The sequence below is a fragment of the Corapipo altera genome, unplaced genomic scaffold (genome assembly GCF_003945725.1).
Source record: "Corapipo altera isolate COAL_440 unplaced genomic scaffold, ASM394572v1 48b, whole genome shotgun sequence".
Lineage (NCBI taxonomy): Eukaryota > Metazoa > Chordata > Aves > Passeriformes > Pipridae > Corapipo > Corapipo altera.
Window position 1 is genome coordinate 1,608,686 of NW_020884884.1, and position 23,504 is coordinate 1,632,189.

The 23,504-nt window shown below is 37.6% G+C and overlaps 1 protein-coding gene across 1 annotated transcript in view; it reads right to left on the reverse strand.

The window, feature by feature from the left end:
* IARS2 (isoleucyl-tRNA synthetase 2, mitochondrial) overlaps positions 1 to 23,504 on the reverse strand; it is a 29,019-nt gene that overhangs the window by 4,595 nt on the left and 920 nt on the right. The window contains exons 3-16 of the mRNA XM_027641337.1: positions 22,239 to 22,395; positions 21,046 to 21,194; positions 20,906 to 20,955; positions 20,698 to 20,807; positions 20,522 to 20,612; positions 19,985 to 20,100; positions 18,374 to 18,543; positions 17,506 to 17,596; positions 17,144 to 17,295; positions 15,992 to 16,152; positions 8,007 to 8,109; positions 7,261 to 7,354; positions 1,869 to 1,977; positions 988 to 1,090 (exon numbers count right to left, since the gene is read on the reverse strand). Coding sequence (XP_027497138.1) covers positions 988 to 1,090; positions 1,869 to 1,977; positions 7,261 to 7,354; positions 8,007 to 8,109; positions 15,992 to 16,152; positions 17,144 to 17,295; positions 17,506 to 17,596; positions 18,374 to 18,543; positions 19,985 to 20,100; positions 20,522 to 20,612; positions 20,698 to 20,807; positions 20,906 to 20,955; positions 21,046 to 21,194; positions 22,239 to 22,395 — 1,656 coding nt within the window. The remainder of the gene's footprint in view (positions 1 to 987; positions 1,091 to 1,868; positions 1,978 to 7,260; positions 7,355 to 8,006; positions 8,110 to 15,991; positions 16,153 to 17,143; positions 17,296 to 17,505; positions 17,597 to 18,373; positions 18,544 to 19,984; positions 20,101 to 20,521; positions 20,613 to 20,697; positions 20,808 to 20,905; positions 20,956 to 21,045; positions 21,195 to 22,238; positions 22,396 to 23,504) is intronic.

A 23,504-nucleotide genomic window follows, 5' to 3' on the forward strand; every position in this document is an offset into this window, starting at 1 on the left:
CAACTCCCTGCTCCTCGCAGGGCTACCTAAAACTCTGTATGTGTGCCCAGAAGGCCACTGTGTTTGGAGGCCTTCACCCTCTTTTTGCAGGATTTACTGTTCAGCAGGACTACAATAGATACTTGCAGCAGTCTGTGTTCAGGTAATGCTGGAATCTGGGTGAGTTGAGATAAACTCACCCGCAGCCCTGAATTCTTCAAATGCTTATCATTAAAATAGCAACATTAATATCTAAAATGACATGCTTTTTTCTTCCCCTTCAGACTGTTTTCAACTCTGAAAATGGATTCTGCCCTTTTCAAAAGATAAGGAGCAACTGTATGTTTTAATGAATCAGATAAGTCTTTGCAAGGATTGATTCTTTTGTCGAGAGAGTTGCAAAATCTGCTTTGCAGCCTCAGAAAGAGCAACAGCAGGACTAGAGAGGGGAGGAAAAAAAAAAAAAATCGGAGCATCACCTTCAGTGTAACATTCCTGACCATGGAATGAAGTTTTCAGAGTCAGTAACAGTCTAGGCTGAGAGCAGACAGATTGCTGGGGTGCAACTGCTACATCTGACAGCTCTACTGCCAGGACCATCTTGTAGGTTTCAGTTTGAAAGTAAAGGTCAATTGTTTTAATTTTTTTTTTAAATGTCCTTCCCCCCCCCCATTACTCCATCAACAGCATTGCCAGGTGTACTGGGTTTCTGTGGCCACGTAAAAAGGAACCATTTTACACCCTCTGTATAATTTTCTTTTCTTTTAGTATTTTCTCTCAGCACAGAACAAAGATGTGGGGGTTTTGGCACTTCAGCTGAAGCAAAACAACTCAAGGTTTTCACTCCAACCAAACAGAATTGCAGTGCAGCCAAAGCCTTTAGAAGAGCCTTACAGAGTTCTGCTATGAGACAGCTGTTTAGAGACAACCACGCCACAGGACAGCTGCAGAATCTGTTTGTGAAAAACTGTAACTAGTGATTCTAAGAAGTCAAAGAGTTTCACTTACTTCGCCTCCATTGATAACGACATCAGGGTCAACCACATTGCCAACAGATTTAGACATCTTCTCCCCTTTCTCACCAAGAGTAAATCCATGAACAACCAGAGTCCTGAAGAAAAGATTTTAGTGAAAACCAAATCCCAGTGAAATTCTGTGTTCAGAATAGATTTCTAATGAGGATATTCCTAAGTGAAAACATACAGAAACCCTCTATTTCAGTAAGCCTGAGGCTCCATCCGTTGAGTTCAACCAACCATGAATACACTGTACTACCTTCCAGGTACTGCAAACAACTTTATTTTCCTCATTTAATATTGCCATGCAAGCAACAGATTGTTTAGATATCCAGGACACATGGATTTCAGATTTATTAAAGACTAAAGTATTATTTATTTGGTAAGCCAACACTTTTCCCAAAATTGTGCAGCCTTCTTGCCACTGATCCACATTACCCTTCCCTATGCTCTTCATCTTCCAGGGGACAAACAGCTCCAGCAGGAGATTAACACACAGTCATTCCAAATTCCCTACAGCCTAACATTCAGTTCACAAGTCAATGATTTTAGGAGACTTTCACACTGCACTTCCCACAAGAATCCCTTTGATTACAGGACTGGGAGAGATGGCAAAAAACCAGACTCGTATTTGATAATGTAATACCTAAAGGACTGAGAAATAAAGTATCTATTAAAATTGAGATGGAAAAAAATTAAACAGTAAATTCCTTCCAATCTAATCTGAAAAAACTTTATACTGAAAATATAAGAACATAAATCAGATGCTAAGTAATGGTTTGATGTCTCTTGTTTATATACTGCTGTGCACACTACCAAAAGCCTGATACTCAATGAAAGGAGTAGCAATGTGTTTGCAATCCACACACTTACTTGTATGGTGCCTTTTTCCTTACTGCCACACTAGTTAACAGAGAGGATTGAAACCAACCTCCCAGTTGGTCTTTTCCTTCAAGGTAGGTATCTGCTCTTTGCTCTGCACCTTTAAAAGCAGAAAATTTTGTTTGAAATATTAGCCTGTATCTTCAAACAATTAATACACAAAATGTGATTAGTATAATTTATTCTGCTGTTTAAACTCAGCGGATAAGTCACTTTCATAAATGGTGTGTGGTTACTGAACCATGATACAAGGGATTAATTAGTGTCACATTTTTAAAACAAAAAACAAGACCCACCTCTCCCCCAAACCAAAATAATAAAGTACAAAAACAAGCTATCACACTCAAGAGTGCTTCATAAGGAGTTCGAAAAATACTTTCCAAGTACTCCTAAACGAAGTGAAAGACCAAAGAAAAGATCACATACTTTGGAATTAATAAATATCTATGCCACAATCCAAAACTTCACAGTTTGGAATTACTCAGGACACAAACCACAGAGGTAAAGTGCTTGACCAGCCTGTGTAAGGCACAGCTATTTAGAGGAGACCAGAGAGCTTTGGCAGTGACCACAGCTCACCTGTGACAGAACTTCTATTTCTGGTCACTGGTGTTCCAGGAAAATTAAAAGTTTCAGGAAAAGGGTTGGGACAACATGGGAAACAAGAAAGCCTGTTGGGAGACAGAGGCATCTGGAGGAGCCTGGCTTGTTTTTCCAGGTGAAGGCTGAGTGGAAATACTATTCACTATAAATACACACACATAAAAAATAGGAATGCTAGGGAAGAACATCTGGATCTAATGAGTACTGTTGGCATCAGAGAAAAACGGGCTACAAGGCACACAGACTGGGTATTAGCTGACTCCACACTAAAAAGAGAACAAACCCAGCTATCCCCCAGGGTTGAGAGAGGACAGCAAGGTTTAAATGGCTTTACTGGTGGAATTCAGTCACTGTACAAAAAGGTACAAGACTTGTTGACTCAAGAAGTCCCTCCTTGTCCTAAGCAATCCCAGACAGGTCACTAGAGTGAGAATAACTTAAAACACAGCAGAACACGCAAGTCAAAGCCTACAAATGTGTAAAACCATACACATATTTGTCAGGAATTTAGTTTTGATTCCAAGTATTCAACCAGAAGTCTCTCTGCTCAGTTTTTATCTACTAGCTCCTTTTATCCTCTTCCTAGGACCCCTGACACAACTCTTCTTTCTGCTGCTGACATACTTGATTTATTTGTTTAACTTAATGGAAGTTTCGATATTTAGATCCATCCTGCAATAAAAGGAAGTTCAACATTACAAAGGTCAAGGCCATACAGAGCCAGTTAGCACAGGAAAAATGTGTGGGTGGATGTTATGGTTTTTAGCACATTTGCTTATTCATTCAACAAAATCTACAAAGAGTTTGGGTTTTAAAAGTAGAATAAGTAAGGATCGGCCTTTATATTAAGAGACTGCAAAAACACATGTGAGGACAAGATAAAAGAGAATGTTTGTGGTAAGGAAAACAGTAACATTGGAAAATCTGTAAAAATGTGTTCATTATTTACATCTAGTTTGCTAGCCACTGGTTTTAGAGAGGAGAACTTTTCATGGAAATGCCAGTAGTTACAACTTAGAGAAGAGTTTAAACAAACTGATTACAAACAACAACCTGTATTGGTCTTTTCTGACAGGAACCTGTACATCTGACAAGCTGGCTACTGTAGCTTGCAAAGTTAATGGAGGCCTGAACATTTTATCTCTGTAACATACAAACATGGGGTTTGCATATACAAAACCTGCCTTTTAAATAGCTTCCCCACCTCAGTTTCATTAAAGTTGAGATTTTATATATAAATTAATTAAGACACTGCCTTTTTTTTTTTTTTTGTAAATGGAAGAGTATGTCCAACAACCCTGAAGAGACTTTTCAGTTGTTTATTTTACACTGAGGTGTAGTACATAGGTCATTAAAGGGAATTAGAATTTATGATCCTTCTGGTTTGGATTTCAAGATTCCATATCTTTGATCTTACAGACTTTGACTTTTAGATTAAATGTATTTTATTTTAATGCCAGGAATGAACCAGCTAAGATAAATTCAATGCTCTCAGTCAGCACAAAAGTTTAAACACTTAGATAGGCAAGCTGTAAAATAATCACATTCATTCAGTTAAATATTAGCCAATAAGATAGGGAAAAAAGTTATGATGTTGAAAACTACATAACTGTGATATAAAACTATGGGTAAGAAGCTGTGTGACTTTTACCAATGGCAAATCAGATCACAGTGGAGTGCAGTGTGCATTTTGTATGAAATATTTTAAAAAATAATCATCTCAGGGTTATAGTGCAGATGGCACTCTGTCCATGAGGCAAACATCAAGACCCGTAAGGGAATTTTAAGACAGAAAAGAGTTCTCTAACATGGATGCTCTAAAAACAGCCACTGAAATAAGCACTATCAAAAGGTTGAACTTCAAAGCAAAAGAGCAACAAAAAAAGTCCTGGGCATCATGGCATTGAGTATTCAAAATTAGCACATGCTTTTGAAGAAAATGTTGCTTTCACCACACTTTGTTTTTGGAGGTAGTGGATTAACACTCTTCTACCTCACAGCAGCATTGTGAAAATGAATTTATTCATGTATGAGGCATTTGGACTTAAAATTTTAACACTGCATAAAACAGTTGTTCAAAAAAAATATTTGAGGCATGTGTAGCAAGAAACAAACAGAATTAGCAGGTACAACTAATAAACTGAGTGAAAACAGTGTTAGGCAAACAGAGCATTAAGAAAGCAAAACTTCAGGAGCAGTGGGTTTTTCAGAGCATGTTGCACTTGTGGATCTGCTCTCAGTGGTGCCAGCAAGCAGCATTTATTTCACACATAATCTAGTTATAACTACAATTTTGTGTTTGTGACTGTGGGAGCCAAATCTTTGATCTTAGTAAATCACACCTTCCTACCTGCCACACTGCTGATGTAGAATGGTTTGATTAATTTGTCATTTAGCTAGAAGTGGTACCTTAGACACACCTAGACTGAAAAAAAGGAAGCCAATCATAATTTACCAAAACAAGAGCAACTTTAAGTCATTTCCATCAGAACTATGCCCAGTCTCTCATAGGAAGTGCAGCAGGGCAAGCATTAGAAATATGACTGTGCACACAAACCGACGATTTAGGCCACTGAGCTTGCTGTCCCTGAGCAGCAATTCCTTTAACCTCTTAGAGCAAAATCTCTCTCTCTTCTTCCTCTTCTTCACCCCCTTCCCAACCTGCCATATTTTCTGACAGCATCCTGTGTGGCCATCAGCTAAAGGGATGAATTTTGTCACAGCTGCATCTCATTCAGTAAGCTCAGACACAGCTGGTTCAAGTGCAGTGAAAACTCAGGCCCAAGTTCCCTGAGTCACAGACACATTGGAGAGAATGACTTATTTTTGCAAGTTGGAACTGACAGGGAAATCTGTAACACCTTTAATTCCTGCTGGTGACTAATAGATCATTGATTCATAATTTTCAATAGCTTGTGTTTAGGGCAGAGTGTAACAAACAATAGTCTCAGTTTTAGCCATCTCTTATATCCTCCAGTTGCTCTCAGTGACTCACGTGCTGCAGAAGAACCACTGCCCCACAACACTGGCATCAGAGGCAGCAACAACTGCTGTTATCGCTGACCTCCTACTAAAAAATTAACAGGCAGCAAGTACAGGGAGCATGACAGCTTCCATATGCCTCTGTGCTTCCCTGAGTTTTAGCCATGGAAAGTTCTTTCTTCCCATTATGACATTCTCTAATTTTGGATTTCTCCATGAATTTCATCCATTTTTCTCCAAGAGTACTTTAGAGAAGAATACCATCAGCTAGCCTGTTCACAACCCTTGCAGATTACTTTCATTGACATTGGAAGAAGTTCTGCAAAAAGTTTTAAAAGCTGGAGCATACTGGGAAACAGAAGTCAAAACTATTAATTCAACAACTTCTCTTGCAAAGTGCATTTTTCATAAAGGGTAAATTAAAACAATAATTTGATATGAATCACTGAGACTGTACTTTACTTCTGGCAGTGGCAAGGAGCCTCAATTAGAAAAAGGTAATGCAACTTTTGTGTCATTTACGAAGATAAAAAGGGTTACAAGGGTTACACTGCTTGTCAGTCAGATCCCTGGCTTTTGAACCAGTGGGGCCACCCATTCATGTCAGACAGCAAAAGAAGATGCCTTACATGCACCACGTTCCAGCAAATTTCATGGAAAGAGAGGACTAGGTAGAGAAGAGGAACTTGTAATGATTTCCATGAAAGAAGTCTGTACTGTGAAAGACCCAGTATTTATTATAGAATCAACTATAGAATCAACAGGGGAGCCTTACACAAATTAACAGTGAATCAAGAAGTCTTGATTCTGCTGCTCCTTATTAAAAGATGTCTTTCCTTTACACAGGATAAGAGGTAACTTTTGCAGGCTGAGATGTTAAACCCTTGAAGGACACAAGTGCGTAACTGTGCATAAAATACCATTACTTTATTTTACCTTTCAAAATCAAATCTGAAACATTTTAAACTTCAATATAATGTAAAGGTCTTCTAGAAAATTAATGTTTGCTGATGGTACTGTTGCCTGACCATGTTGCTAAGAAATAAAGCCTCTGGTACTAACGTGTTTTATAATTCAACAAGATTGTTATCACGCAATTGTGTACAGAGGGTTTAAAGTCCAACAGACTTGATGTATGGGACCAGACTCCTCCTCTGGAAAGGACTCCTGACTCTGGACTATCCTCCAGGCAAACAGTATATATTTTATGTACTTTTAGACAAATATATATCTGCTACCTTCTGAGTAGCAACTACTGGCAGTAGGAGCTATAAACAGCTTATAGCAAGTACAAATATTTTAAGCTGCAATATACTACTTCAGTTACTGAAAGTAATCAAAAGTGAAAAAGCACACCTACACTTTTAAATTATAAAACTTAGACTCAGCAGCTGATCTCAGTCTTGTCCTGCTTCAAATAGCACACACGAGCACAAACTGAAATATGTTACCTGAAAACAATTTAAGAGTTACCAACTAGCAGCAAAATACCTTTTGTGTCATGAAACATCTACACTCCAAACAAGTATGTTCTGATCAGAAGATACACTGTATGCCACACAGCAGAATCGTTCAGAGTAGAATATTAGAAAAATCTCAACTTTCATTACTCTGAAAATGAGTTTGCCAACATTAAATCCTTATCTTTACAAGCAAAAGCAGCTTTACAGGAAGTCACAACCAGTCTGCTGCTGGCATAATCTGCCTCAGTTTCGCTGACACCAACACTGTCACACAAAACAGTTGTATTTTGTTCTCCGAGTATTTTTAAAGAAAGATCAACATATTAATTCTGTACCTTCCAAAACATGAGCCCAGGAAGTTCCACTGTCAAACCAGATGTCTAGGACATCCTGCCCCTTGACATAATCCGAAACATCACGACCACCAGCCTATTGAGAGAACAATTATTAAATAATGCAAACAGAATACTCCGTATCATCAATGCATTTCAAAGCTAGAAAAAAAAGCAAATTTGGTTTCTGGACCAGTTTGTACAGGCTCTGCTACCAACTTTGAGTGAACACAAAATAATTTAGATAATTATTCCTAATAGTTTTCAGATAACTACTGATAAAAACCCAAAATAAGGCAAGGAAAAATTACAAATAAAAACCTCAAACAGCAGAGTAACACCATAGTTTGTGTGCTAGCTTAAGTACACAATTGTTAAAGTACAATAAAACTTCAGGAAGAACTTAATAAAAATTCTAATCTATTTTGATGACAAAGATTTAATATATATTTGGGCTCATAATTTGGTTACTTAGGATGTCACCTAGGAAGGTGTTAGTTTGTCACCCAGGAAGGAGGACCTGAACTAAAGGGAGGGGAATGGAGATCTCTGCCCTGAATTAACAGCACAGATCCGACTGCATGTATTTTGCCACGCTCAGATCTTACTTTCTGAATATTCTTTTCACAGGACACCTTCTCATGAGGGTACAAGGTTGAAAAGGATCATGGGAATACATGAAGGTTTTCCATTATTTCCCATCACTCAGCTGCCTCGAGCACGTTCTGTATTTGAAGTCGAAAGATTACCTTTGCTACAGCCTCTTTTGAGAGTAGCTGTTCAATAGGAAGGGTCCACCACGCATCTGTTCCTTGCTGCTCCACTACTTTGATGACATCTGTGATAGTTTCACTGGGTTAGAAGGAAGAATTGATGAGTTCATTGCATCTTTCTACAAAGTATCCCAGACCCAAAGCAGTGAGATAGACCAATAAAGAGACCAACCTATTGGAACCTGTGATTTTCCAGCTTCTAATCCAGACAAGGCTCCAGAGCTTTCTGCTTGCATTAAAAAGACTTCCTAGTTTTGTCTTCCACAATGGGTAGGGGTGTGTAGAACATACAGAAACCCACATGGATTCTAAACATCTTTTTCTACAAATACTCAATAATCAGGTACTCAGAAAAGACGCCAGCAGCTTGAAAACTTTTAAAATCCATTTCACTTGCTATTTACCTTGAATTTAAAGAAACTGCATAACTATTTCCCCTTAAAATATCTGCTCTTTTTGACAACATGCTTATTTTTTAACTGGATAAAGGCACCTCGAGAACTAATGGGGGAATGAAGTTACAAAATGTACATATATATTAGACTTCCAGTTGCCCGGATTCCCTCTTTTTAGCAATACACATTTTAGATTATAAAATATATATATAAAAATGTATGAATCCCAATAACGTAAGAAACTGAAACCTCTGTACCCAGCAGAGGGGTGATAACAAGCAACCATTCACTGTACACTCTGAAGGCAATCTAGGAGTTTGTATCACATAGCACCAGCCAGGACAAAGGTCCTTAAATAAACAAATACTACGGAAATAAGAAAAATAAAAAACCTAACTAAGCGTTTTTTTCTGATGTGAACAGATAAGGCAGCCACAAGGCATGCAGTTCTGCACACTATTTATGACACATTCGATCCCTGTCCCCAGCAGGTAAGGCTATGGGGGATTGATTTTTAATACTGCTTAATGCCAAGTCTAGACATAAATTAGGTACCTTAGAAAAAACAAAAGAAACCCCTCACACTTTGTTTTGCTGACTCACGGAGCACTTACTGAAGAGATGATTTTTAAGACACCTGCTGTGTTTAAGGAGTACAGCAGATCATCATGACCTGTCAACTTCAAACTAAACCCGCTGTGTTACTCAAGGCACCAGAGTTTTGTTTATAACTCAAGAAATGAAGATTTAATCACTTAACTAACTTCTTGACACAGTATTGTGAAAGGGGAAAAAGCAAAATAATGGTCTGGCATAATCATCTCGAAAACAAAAAGGTAGATGATCATCTTTAGTCATCACTTGGTTTTGTATTTGGACCTCAGCACAATATTCTTCTGCTCTGTTAAAAAGCTGAGCTCTGTCACTAAAACATTTAGTGGACTCTTACACAAAGAGTTAAAGAAAGAAAACCCATGTTCTCCAAGAAGCTGTCATTTCATGACAAGAGCTGCAACAGCAAAAAGAAAATGCAGTTTTGCTCTCAACTGCTCGAATTGCAATGATAGAACAACAATTTTATATTAATCGATCACCAGTTAATCACTTTACTTCTCAAAGTAAATTCCTGTAGAACATTCCAGCAGGTTTTCTGAAGAGTAAACCCCACTACCCAGTAACACTCACACATCAACAGCCAGCTAGCACACCACCACCATTCTTACCCTTGCAGACCAGAATGGATATCATTCACCTTCCAGTTTAATGATGACAGGACAATTTTTGGCTGGGTAACATTTGGTATCTGCTAACATTTATCTTGGTAAAACAACACTGAGGAGCTCCAGTTCTGAATGGCATTGTTTCTTTTTAGAAATATTTGCACAGAGGTCTATTTGCCTGTACTTTCAGCTTGTGAGAGTGTTACTTCTCCACGACAAAAGCAAACACCACCACCAGTCCTGGTAGATTCCTGGCAGACAGCTGATACGTAATCCTTAGGTCTTGCTTCCTTCACACTAAACCTTCAAATTTGGAAAGCTCTCAGGAAAAAAACCTAAAACAAATAAGTCAAGGAGAAGTTTGTTTGTCTCAGCCTGGACTAAACTATCCCACTGAATTTCTCTCTCTCTCCTACAGGGTCAGTACCTCACTTTACACCCAGACCTTCAGTGACGACACAAACCGCAGCCCCTGGGAACATTTTAGAAAGAGCAATATAAGACAGTATTTTTCATTCCTTGCCAACATCTTTGATTCTTTTCAAATACACTACCAGTGAAAGAAAGATGGAGAGGGACATTTTACAAGAACATGTAGTGACAGGACAAAGGGAGATGGATTCAAACTGAAAGAGTAGGTTTAGATCAGATATTAGGAAAAAATTCTTTATTTTTTTTACACACTTTACTGAGGACAGTGAGATACTTGAACAGGTTGCCCAGAGAAGCTGTGGATGCTCCATCCCTGGCAGTGTTCAAGGACAGACTGCATGGAGCTCTGAACAACCTGGTCTAGTGGAAGATGCCCCTGCCCACGGCACAGGGTTGGAATGACCTTTAAGATGATCTTTAAGTTCCTTCCAACCTAAAACGTTCTATAAGTGTATTTTTAAATACAGTTATAGAAAACCATTTGTCTTCAAATGAGTATTTTAAGAGCTCTCTCCACAGTCTCAGTGCCTTCCTGTTAATGGCCAAGCCTTACCCCTGGAACTCTGCAGCAGAAGACAAGAGTAGCTAAATTAAAAAGAGGATGATTTACCCTAAAACATGTTTATTACCACATAAAATGTACGTGTATGTTGAATGATTCATGGAAGACATAATCCAGTGCTCAGCTAATTACTCTGGCCTCACTTAGAGTCAGAAAAATTTTCTAATTAGGAGTCATACCCACAAATATTATGGAAAAACGACCAGCATGCCCCGTAAACCAAGCAGAAAATTCAAACAGGAACTAAGCTTGTCTACCACATATCTTTTTTGTATTGCAAATAGGCTTCAGTGGAGGGACATAAACTCAGTGATGAATTCATTTTCAACCTATGCATTTTTAAAGCATTCAACAAGTATTTCATGATATCAATGTTTGAAGGGATTTTTAAAAGGTGATAAATCCAGCTACAGACCCAAACTAGCAGCTTCCTTGGACAACATGTAGAAACATACTCTTAACAAACAGATTTTTTTCCAGCAATTGTCTGGATTCAGTTTGATCACAGCAGGAATTTCAGTTTGTCAGATATTCTAAACTTTCAGTAAAGGAGATACAGCCTGAAGTGCCACCAATTTTCTGACATTGCAACTGTTAACTGCAATGACACCTCTCCTCAGCGGAAGAGAAATGATTAAGGTCATGCCTATCACATAAATATTTTGAGAAATTAAGAAAGGGGGGGGGGGTAACATGAAAGACTGTGTCAGTGCAAACTGCATTACCTGTAGTGAGAGTGAACTGTTCTCCTTTCCACTGGAAGTGAGGGGGACGGGAGGAGAAGGAAATAAAACCTTGCTATTGCTCTCCCTTGGGAAACCATCATAAAATGACTGCCTTCATTTACAGTAAGGATTGCCAATGTCACACAAGAGTTGTCTACCCATTACTACAAACATATTAGGGACTAACCTTTTATCAAGTGTATTGTTACGCAATGCCAGGACTTACACCATTAATTTATGAAGAGCAGAATGTTTTTCAAGACCCATTTTCGTGACACATGAACCAACAGACTCATTATGCCACAGACAAAAGTTTCCAGATAACTAAAAGAAGGTCAGATTTGTGTTATCAATCACTTATAAGAAATAAGGGGTCAATGACTTATTACAGTATACAATTTGTTATTGACCAATATTCTCAAAATTCTATCACAGTTTCAAATCAAGTTTAAAAAAACCCCCAAATATTTTAGCAGTGCAAGTTTTTTTATTATATAGCGTTTCCCTAGAGAATATAAGTGAACATTAACAGGGAATTATTTTATAAGAGGAGATAGTACCTTTTCAACGAATGTTTTTTCTTCCTACAGTTTGAAAAACCCAAGACATGCAAACATAGCCTCTGCCCTTCTGCTTCTACTCTTGCTCCAAGATCCTTATGATTAACTTTTACCACAAAAGAAAGAAATCACAATTTTTAAGGTATCTGCGCTGTGAGGAGAAGGATTTTTGCAAAGTACTTAGTTCTCTAAGTCGCAAGTGAAAACCACCTTTCTCAAATAACTACTCATCACTTTATAATCTGCAGGCTTCAATGTGAGCATGATAATTCCCCGAGTTAGCAATAAACAGCATTGTAAAACTTTGCCCTGTATTCACGCGCTATCTACAAGAACTTGCATTACGTGTCACTGCTACGTTTTCACACTGAAACCCCTACGGCAATTCACGCTACCACGACAGCAGCCAATCACTCTGGAGTCTGATATTGATTATGCTGAACACTTATTTAATCTCTTAACAGAAATTAGGCAGCATTAAGATATAGTCAGGAAGAGAAGAATACAGCAGCTGATGTTCTCTCCATCTCTTTTCAAACAGCAGCAAAGGGGAAAAGTTATTTTCTGCTTTACGTGAACATCGATACTGCACCAGTAAGTATTTAGGTAAGTTGCTATTGCTTACAGTTCACTGAAATGTCTTAACATTTTAAAAAGAAAATTAGAGCACAGGGTGGATCTACTTCAAAAACATGTTGGGGTTTCCTTTGTCAGAAATTCACGTTACTTGTTAATCAAAGTCACAGGGAGGCTGACAGAAGTTCTCAGGCATCAGAATAATCTTTGCAACAGTACTATTTATTATCAGCATCTGAACAGTGAATTTGTAAAGAAGTTACTGCATGAGGTCAGATTAAAGTACGTATTTCACATTTATTACCTGCTCTGAGCTACTACTAGAAATACAATTCTCTCATTTTAGTTTTGGAGTTCTTTCTTCTCTTCCGTGAGTTACAAAATTTCCTAGAATCAGAATGCTTTCTCTTGAAATCTGTTAGATCTTGAAAGCTGACAAACAGTATAAGCATCTATTTGTGCATGCACTCTATTTAAAGTCTTTTTTCTCCACCTTTAGAAAAACCACACAGAATCTCACCTCTGTATTCTTACTGAAAATGGCAATAATGAAAAAAAGTTCTCTCTTTTCTCTCTCTTTCATGTAAGGTTTTTTTAATAGTAATTTTAAAATTCCTGATCACAATATGATCCATTATAGGCTACAGAAAGACTTTAATCATCACCAGCATATTAAATTTATAACCACAGACAACAGTGTCATCGAATCAAATGTCTTATAGAGCTATGAGGGGCCACAGCAGGAAAAAAAGAAGACTCATGGAGATTCCGCATCCAACTTGTTGAATGCAAGATTTCTTGGCTTTTAAGTTAGAAAGACTGAATTGTTGGTGTGGGAAAAATACTCTGTTGGAGAAAGCAGTTCCATCTTGAAAGATGAGCTTTCTGCAGCTTTTCATGTGACAAATTCAGGGGCAACTCTCACAGAGGGAAACAGTGGTTTATTTTAGGGGCTTTTTTTTTTTTCTTTTTAAAAGTCTTTTTACAGGTGATAAATAAATAAGATCACTCCAGATCGACCATTGGTGCTCTCATATGTAACAGCAACTCCATGTGGACTACACTGACTTCCAGTGGAGATGCTGTTACTTTTGATAGCCACTCAAAAACTACAGAGCAGCTGCTACTGGGAACATGTTTATCCAGCACTCAGGTTAAAAACAGCTTTTGTTTTGAAATGTAAGTTATTTACTCTTGTTTTAATTATTCATACCATCTGAATATGAAACTTCGTAAGTGTTGAGAAATATTTCAGCAACCTGTTGTGATAGAATTTTCAAAAGATAATGCAAATGCAACAAAAGATTGAGGCTTAGCTGTTTATTTCAATAAGAACTGGTGTCCAGGAAAATGACCTATGAATTGACAGACTGTCTTCTAAATTTGCCTGTCACTTCTATAGGCCAATATTCTGTGCACTTTTCCTACTCTGGTTACAAAAGTCTCCTATGGTTAACTTTAAATATTAAATTACTGTTTTACACTAGTCTTTAAAATTTTTACCTAGAGTAAGTAAAGTTAGAAGTAAAGAGTACTGGCTATAAATGAGCATCTGAAGCTGTCAGTCAAACAAAATAAACCTCTTTTCAAGTATAATGGATATGTCTGGTTTTTTTCCTTAATGTGTGTCTTTTATTCCCCAGATCAATTCTACCCACACATGCCATACTGTTCCTTTGTTCCTTCAGGTACATGTGTGACTGCTGGGCCACTACCTGTACAGAAAAGTCAAGGTGTTAAACTACTGCAGAGTTTATCACAACAAAATGCCCAGATTGCCACATTTCACACAACTCCAGCAACAATTTCACCCAGCTCAAGCACTTACAAAAGGCATGTTTTTTAATAGAGGTCACTGGCTTTCAAGGTAATTTTACTACAACCTAAAGGAATTCCCATGCATTCCTCCTTCCAAATGCCTTCTGTACCCAGCTGGGTCACCTCCTCAATGTTCTGAAGAAGCTATTGCTTCGTGGTGCCCTTCACATTTGACTGATAACTGCTAAACTGGTTTTCATTACACTCTTATTTTCTTGTTAAGCCACATTTTTAACCATCTTAAGCAACACATACACACACTCAAGCCTACTCTTCAGGTAGAACACAATAAGTATTCCTCAGAAATGGTAATTTTTTTATACAGACACACACTTTTTAACATGGTAACAATTTTTGCAGGTAAAGTGATTTTACACCCCTTGAAGCCTCCATCCCTTTATTTCCTGATGTGTGTCAGCATTATTCAGGTACTATAAACGACTGTGGCCATTGTGGTCTTTTCTCACAGTTACTGCCTCCGGTGAAAGAGCCAAAGTACATCTCTGTGCACCTACACACCCAGTCACACTAGGTGAAGCTAAGGACTAACTGTTTAAAGTCCATTCCCAGCTCTCCACACCCTAAGCCTCACCTACTACTATACTTGTGTGCTCACTACAGTCTCTGAGAAACATGCTGGACTCTTGCAGTCCATTTATTCAATATCAGAATAAAAAAAGTTCTGCAACACTATTTAAGTTTATCTCCAGCTATGCAATCTTATTACCCAGAATGAATCTGCACAAAAGGCTGTAAGGTTGAGGTGTATAAAACTGAGTTACACTAGCATATCTCAAGGCAGGAAACAATTGTGGAAATAATCAGTGAATGTGGAACTCCACAGTACTGTTTTTATGAAATCACGTCTTAGAGGGCATTCACAACTGAAAACCTCTGTTCTGCAAAGGAGTAGAAGCAGAACTCTATTACTCCTTAAAGAACAGAAAAGGATCATATTTGGTTGAGTTTTCTTGTTTTAAAGCCTAGCCTGGATTTCCTCTGCATTACATTGTCTGGAATTCCTGAAATGCAGTGTTTGTAATATCTGGATACTATTAACCAAAAGACAGCAGAACCAGGCTAGCATGTGAAGCTTTAGACATACCAAATCATACAGCTAAAGGTCATTTACTTACAATTGAGACTGGCTCTTCAAAACCACTCTAATTTTACTTTGAAACAAAGTGCAGTTATTTATTCTGCAACCAATGTGGTTATGGTTATTCCACTTCAGTTATCTCATTGCACCTACTTACCTGTAAAAACCTACTTTGACACAGTACCTGTACTGTTCAATTTACAGTGCTACAATTACAGTTGCAATCTATTCTAACTACTATTTGATTTCACTGCTTGCTTAAATGTAAAAGGCCAGTCATGACTGCCAGCTAACTTAACTTGAAATGAGGGATGAAAGCTGCTATTAATCTCAAGGGGACTTTTCAGGTAACTTAAGTATCTAAGTAAATTGACTCCTTTTACATACAAGTCACCTCCAGCAACAAGTTTCTGACTGTACTAATTTCTAGCTAAATGAGTTCTGTGTATAAACAACTACAAGTAAAAGCACATATTCATACTTAAAATCGTAAGAAGTTTATAACATCATGGAACTGCAGCACAACAGACAGTGCTCCTTTATAATTTCTTACTGTATACAGCTAGACAGATACCTGTTTATCAAGCATTCTCCTGTGTTCTTCTGATAAAAAACAGGAATCGGGACACCCCAACATCTTTGCCGTGATATGCACCAAAATGTCCTTCTGTCCAGCATTTCAAGCATCCTGTTCACTGCAGATGTAGGAATAACTTTCACTTTTTTCAGCACGTCCTATAAAGCAGACAGTGAACTGTTGAACACACTTCAGCATTCACACAAACACTGTTTATGCTGCCAGTAAAAAACAATACAGGCCTATGCTCCCACTCCCAGTATTAAATAACACGTTCTTGGGCAACTGTCACGTTTACTTTGTTTACTTTGCTGCTTGTTGCTCTTCAATTTGAACACTGTATATAATGTATATTTCCCCAACCAAAACCCAAAGCTTTTCTGCCAACTCTGATTCTCTAGCAGACACACCCTGAAGTGAGTTAAGAATGGCATCAGTAACTCTATCTAAAGTTTAAAAGCTCATTGTGTCTTGTGCTGTTATCCGCTTTGAAATCCCACCTTGATATATACAGCCTGTAGTACTGAGTGTGGGCTACCACTCACTGCCAGCCCTGCTGAGTAACCATCATGCTTTCATTCTAGATAAAGATGAATATGGAATATGCACCTCGTGCTCTAATTAGAATGAAATCACTGTTACCCAAGACAGCCTAAGGTGCTGGTCTAAATTTTCTGTGTGGATGTACATAATATCAAAGAGCACTGCACATTAAAAAAAAGTTATTTAAAATAGGACTGTGACAAAATGAACAGGGGAGCAAACAAAGATGTCTGGCCACACAAGGCTATCGTAACAAAAAAGATAATTTTGATAGTGATAAACTTGTCTCCTGATTTAATCTCTTGAAACATTGTATTTTTAAAGATATTTTGTGGAAAAAAAAAATCAGTTCCTCTAAGAAACCTATACATCTGTAAAAACTATGAGCAAATATGCTAGTCAATGTATCTACCCTGGATTATATCAATATTGACAAAAAAACTTGATAATATTCATAACTTTTACAAATAACCAACACTTTTCAACTAGTGTTCATAAAACCTAGAGAAGAACATATTCTGGAGTGAGCTACAGCAAGACTGTTTTGCTGATGCCAAACAGAATCAGTTGTCTTGAAATGTCCCATAAGAAAGTAAAATTATGTACCTGTGCTGCAGCCTTCACATTTGCTGTGTTTACAAACCACTGCTTGCTGGCCCGAATGATCATTGGTTTTTTAGTCCTCCAGTCATAGGGGTAACTGTGCACATATTTCTCCTCTTTCAACAAACTCCCAGCTGCTTGAAGCATCCGAATGACTGAGAGAAAAAAGTGAGGCAAGATTAAAATCCAATTTGAACATAGGGCTAGTGTTAGCCTCAACTCAGTCCTTTCCCTAATCAACACACAGAAAGAAGGGCCTGTACCTCATCCATGTTCAAAATGTGTTCAGTTTATATGAACCCTCAAAATATACCTGCAGGACTCTACCTGACAAAGTAACAAGTGGTCAAACATCAAATACTCACCAGCTTCATTCCCCTCTTCAAGGACATTCTTGTTTTTAAGTTCAGGACCTGCAGCTTCAGTAAAAAATCCACTTTCATCCACAAGGCAATCCTAAAAATAAATATATTAATCATGTCAATAAAATATCATATGGTAATTAATTATCATTTCGTATTTAAATGCCTGTTAAATACTCTACTGAGTAACTCCTTTTATGACAAATAACAAAATATTTAGGTACACTTCAGATTTAGTGAACTGCAGTTTAGTAATTTATCAGGCAAGTGAATTTTATGTGTCAGAAGAAATGAGCACCACTGCATTTGCAGATATACCACAACTGTCTTACATCAAGTCACTAGTATTTCAATGACTTTTCAAATTAAGAGTGAAAAATAAAAAACAGACCTAAACCTCCCCATATCCTGCATCTTCATTTCAACCAATCACAAACGGACCATGCATAACTGAGCTAATTTATGCACGTCTTTAAAACAAGCTTTGCTAAAAAAAGAATAGCAATAATGACCTACAAAATTGGTGATTTACTTCTCTGCATGTAGCAGACAATTCTGAGTAGTGAGACTCAGTATCTGAGAATTATTGTCTGCATCATCCTTTAAAAAACAAAACCACATAAAGAGCAGAAAAATCTGATTCTCTTCTACCACTCCCCTGCAAGCTTTAACTCGTAGAAGAAAAACTTCATCCTTTTATCCCAATACACACTTCTTTAAAGTTAGTCTTGCATTCCTGCAGGTCATTAGTGATACACCTCTGTGAATGCTTCAAAACATTTTCAAGTTTTATGCACGAATTACAACAATCATTTTAGAGGCACACAATCAAACAGTTGCAGGAAATCAAGAGCTGAAAAAACAAGAGTACCGTGGGTAGCTGATGGTGGGAAGCTACACTGTAGTCTTCCATTCCATGAGCTGGGGCTGTGTGAACTAATCCTGTTCCTTTTGCCATTGTCACGTGATTTGCAGGTAACAAAGGAGAGACTTTGCCAGGAATTGTGGGATGAGCACAAGAACCCTCTACCAAATCTGTACCTGAAAAATAAAAAAACCAGAAGATAAAATAGGGCAACAAATTCACACATTCAGCTTCTTTTATGAGAGAACAGAAAAAGAGCAACTGATCACCAAGTGTATGCACAGGATACTCTTCAGATGTGCTATTTCTTTGTCTGGTCTGTGGGTCCCTATCCAAATGCTTTCAAATTCTCTGTGGTCCTCATTCTGTGCACAGTTGTTTTTTGAAGAACAAGTTTTCCTTCTACCTTAGACAGTGGAATTCCTTGAGTAGTGCCATTCCAACTAGAAACACTCCACACACTCCCATTCCTTGGTGACCACTATCTGAGTGTTCTGGAAACAGATCTCCATATTTATTTAGTAGGCTAAAACCCCTGAATTTGGGATTTACTCCTACTTTTGCCACTATGTATTATCATGAACAATTCATTTAAATTCTCCAAATTACATACTAATAAAGAGACTACAGCACAAACGAAGCTAGGGACAATTTAAGGTTAAAGAAACACTGAAGAAATCTTAGTATTAAAGACTTGCTGAAAGTCAAGAATCACAGAGCTCGAGGAATGCTATGACAAATGGCCTTCACCAAATGCTTTCCTCCTAGAAGGAACATGTTTAGGAACTGCTGTCAGACACTTAAGGTATACAAAACCAGAAAGGTAAAAAATATAATCAATTACTGAAAATATGGGAAGATAAAAAGAGGTTCCAATATGAAATTTCTTTTTAAGAAAGTTCAACTCCACTGTTGTATGTTATATGTAAATCATACGATTCAAGAAGGTGGAAGCTATGAGAAAAAACACCTCCAGGTAATTTTATCGTTAGGTAAAACCAAGATTTCCTCCGAGAAAAGAAGACATGGAAAGACATCAAAGCAACCTGAAAAGTCATAGAAACAGACTTCTCGCCTCCTTCAGATATGCATATTTCCAGCACTGAATCACTGATAAAAGCAAATGAATAAAGCTCACAAATGACACTAAATCCCAACTCATGACACTGAATCCCAAGTCTGCTATTAAGAAATATCACTGTGCAGTTTGTTAGGATGCCAACTCAACTGTCTTAGTTTGTCCAGACAGACAACAGCCACCTGTGATACTGCAATAGTTGTACTTGTAATTAGTCCCTTGTTCTCATCCGCAGTGGATGGGAAGACAAAGTGCATTCAGTGTACATAAGACTTTCATACTGAATGGACTTTCATTTCATGGGTCATTTTTCCAAGCATGAACACAGATTTTAAAATTAATTTGAAATCTACAGATGAAAACTTTTGCTAAGATACACTAAAAGTAAATCTGATAGACTACTACTCTTCTTTGTATTATTTTAGTAGAGCATGTCCTTAAATTATAAACAAACTTACTAATACATCAAAACTAAAGCAGTTTTCAAAACCTACCAGGAGGTTTCCAAGCAACTTAAGATTAACAATATTAAAACCTACCTTTACATGTTGATATAACCTCAAACTGCGTGTCCAGAACAGCAGCTGTAGATTCAACTCTATCTGCAGCAAGAATGAAGTGTTCTCCAGTAGTTTTACATTTCACAATTGAGTATCTACAATGCAAACATGCATTTGTGATACCAAATAAAGAAACACCACAAAGCTACAGATTTTTTAAATGCTTTATCTCTTTAAAAGACACACGAGTATGTTTTACATGTCCAATTCACCTGTAAATCTCCAAAGAGTTTCAAGGTAACTTTGCATCGTGAAGTAAAAAAAAAATTAAGCAGAAATTAATATACTAATAGATATAGAATAAAGCTCACAATTGTGTCACTTAAAAAACAAACAAAAAACTCGCAATTGTGTCACTTAAAAAACAAACAAAAAACCCACAAACCAAACCAAACCAAACTAAACACAAAAAAGATGGTTTAAGTAAACTGTAATGGTAGTCCAGAACATTTTAACTTTGCTGCTAAATATCAGTAAGACTGACACAGATCACTGAACTAAGTTAAAGACACCTACGCTGAATCTGGCATGTAACAAACTGCTTGATTGGCTGGCACAGTCCAGGGTTGCGTGGTCCAGACTAGCACACTAGCAGGGGATGATCCATCTACAGATGTAAATTAGAAGTACTTTACTCACAGTTAGAACAAAAATAAAAGCTGTCAGTCTTTAAGTCTATCAAGAAGTCCTACCTATCACAGAACTCAGCTTAGGCGGCGACTTTAACAGCGGGAATTTCACGTACACAGACCGACTGACGTGCTGCTCATTGTACTCGAGCTCTGCCTCAGCCAAGGCTGTTCTGGGTAGACATCAAACACAAGTTAACACACTGGAACAGGAAAAGCTATCAATATCCCTGCTAAAATATTGAAGACAAAACAGTAAGTTGATCCTTACTTTGCTGAAGGGGACCAGAAGACAGGTTTATAGTCCTGATAAATGAAACCCTGAAGAGGAAAGGGAGGAGAATAAAGAAAGTTTAGGAGAATCAAAATTCATCACAAATCAAAACACACTTCAACAAAAGTTCAACATACCTTATCATACATTTTATAGAAGACTCTCAGCTGGTTTGCTTCGTACTTTGGGTCAAATGTAAGGTAGCAGTTGGCCCAATCTGCCATCACACCCCAACGAATGAAGGCGGATTTCTGTTTCTCAATTGCTCTTTCTGCAAATTCTCTGGCTGAAGGGAATAGTTCCATTAAGCACGTAGTTTAGCCCACTAAGATCAATAAAATACCGTTTAAAATACCCTACTGATGTTCTCCAGCAAAGTCAGAGCTGAACACAGTGAAACTACGCAGTAACTGTTACGGTTCAAAACAAACATTTCAGACTAGTTGTAACATAAAATGGCTGCAAAGAGTAAAGAGATTCAGGAGTGGCACTTTGAATACAACACGGATATTAAGCACATGTCTTTAGAATATAAACTTAACTTTTAAGAAAAAGGGAAAAAATAAGTATATTTTGTTATGAAAAAAAATTCTCAAAACACATTCTCAACATAAAATAAATAAGAGTGAAAGTTAACTCTCTCTGTTGATGCTGATCCAAAATTTTCGAAGTAACATGCATCTGAAGATACGTTTGCCCATTTCAGTACCACAATTTCAAACTAAAGCAGTTTAAATTGCTCATTACAAACACCTTGGAGCTGAATGATGATGTGTTTCAACACATATGACATTTGAAATTATTTCTTCAAAACAGTTTCCCTATAATGCTCTATATAGACTTTCTCCAAAGGGATCCCCCCTACAGTTTTGCAGCATTGTTAAAAACACAGTCAATAAATATATTCCTACCTATGATACTGAGCCAAGCTGTCCTGATGGAACCTTTTACATGCATCTTTTTAGCTCCTAATCAAATTCAGCCTTCAAAAACCAAAAGAATGTTGATCTGATAAATACCAGCTTCCTGCCACTACACAGTTAATCAAAACAGACATCCAAATTCTCTCTCCTCCTTTTGTTTTTTTTTTTTAAACCCAGGGTCAATGCTCTGCACGTCCATTACAGCAGCAAACTAAGCCTGTTCAATTATCCCACTTCACAGGATTCACACACAGTGATCACAGAAAATGTCACCAATAGCTAATAGAAAAGCCCACAATAAAGTAAAAATGTTATTTATAAAGCATAAAATACAAAACATGAGTAGGACATACTAATACTTAAGGCAGCTTTTCCCATAAAGATACTGCAGACAGTAGTTCATTTACCTCTCTGCCGAATTTCCATCGGTGAAAGATTTTCAGCTCCTTTGACTTCTGACAATGCCTTCAACTCAATTGGCAATCCATGACAATCCCACCCTGGCACATAATGTACTTTATAACCTCTCATCACGTGGAAGCGATTAGTGATGTCTTTCAAAATCTGAAAAGCCACAAAGGTCTGTTATCACTTTAGCTCCCCCATGTGGAAGAGCTACATTTGTGATTAAGATCCTCCTGTTTAAAAAATACAAACATCAAAGGCTCCATGATAAACTTATACGTAAGACCAGTTATGCATTCCCCATTCCTGGTAGTGTTCAAGGCCAGGCTAGATGAGCCTTTGAGCAAGCTGGTCTAGCAGAATGCATCTCTTTCCATGGCAGAGGGTTTGGAACTAGGTGATCTTTAAGGTCCCTTCCAACCCAAACCATTGCACGATTCCAAGACCACGCATTTGTGATTTTTCTTGCCCATCATTTTATATATTGGCAGAATCTCAGAAGACCTCTGATCAAAGGAATTCACAACCAGAGTAACTGAGAGACGCAGTTTATACACTTGCAAGACTTGAAGTGAACAAATCCTGCTTGCTCTCATTTTTAAAACATTGAGCTGGATCTACAGCACTGGCTTAGTGCATTTTGCTGCAGCCCAGGTTTTGGTACTGTAAGAAGCCATGGTGACATTTTAGTCTTTCCCACTTTACAGCCAATGTAATATTGTTCTTCTCATGACTGAATCTAAAAGTATCCAAAAGTATTTAGGAATAGTATTTCAAAGCTGAAATTTATTTTTCAAAGTCATCAGCATTTAATTATTGTGGTTCCATAGATCTAAATACTCAGATAAAATAAAATAAAGGCGATAGAACAAACTTGCAAAACACTCAAAAGAAAAAAAGAACAGCAAGGCACAGCTCAATCGTGCATTACAGCAACATAATTACATGTACACATATAGAAATGTACGTTCACTTGTGTGTATGTGTGGTAAGTTCAATACACAAATAAGTTGTGCATTTAATATTGCTTAGGAATGAACAACCAGCTGGACTTTCTCTGAGAAGCTGTTCTGCTCTGACTGAAGCATTCAGCCTCGTAAATGAACACTGAGCATGTGGTATTTATAGCATGGTACGGTATCTGTGTCACCAGGGCACCACGGAATCTACATAACCACATTGTTTGCTTTTTAGAAGCCCCATCTACCAAAACCCCAAACATTTTACAGTGTTACTGATTTAAACGTGAATGGAGAACACAGAGCACA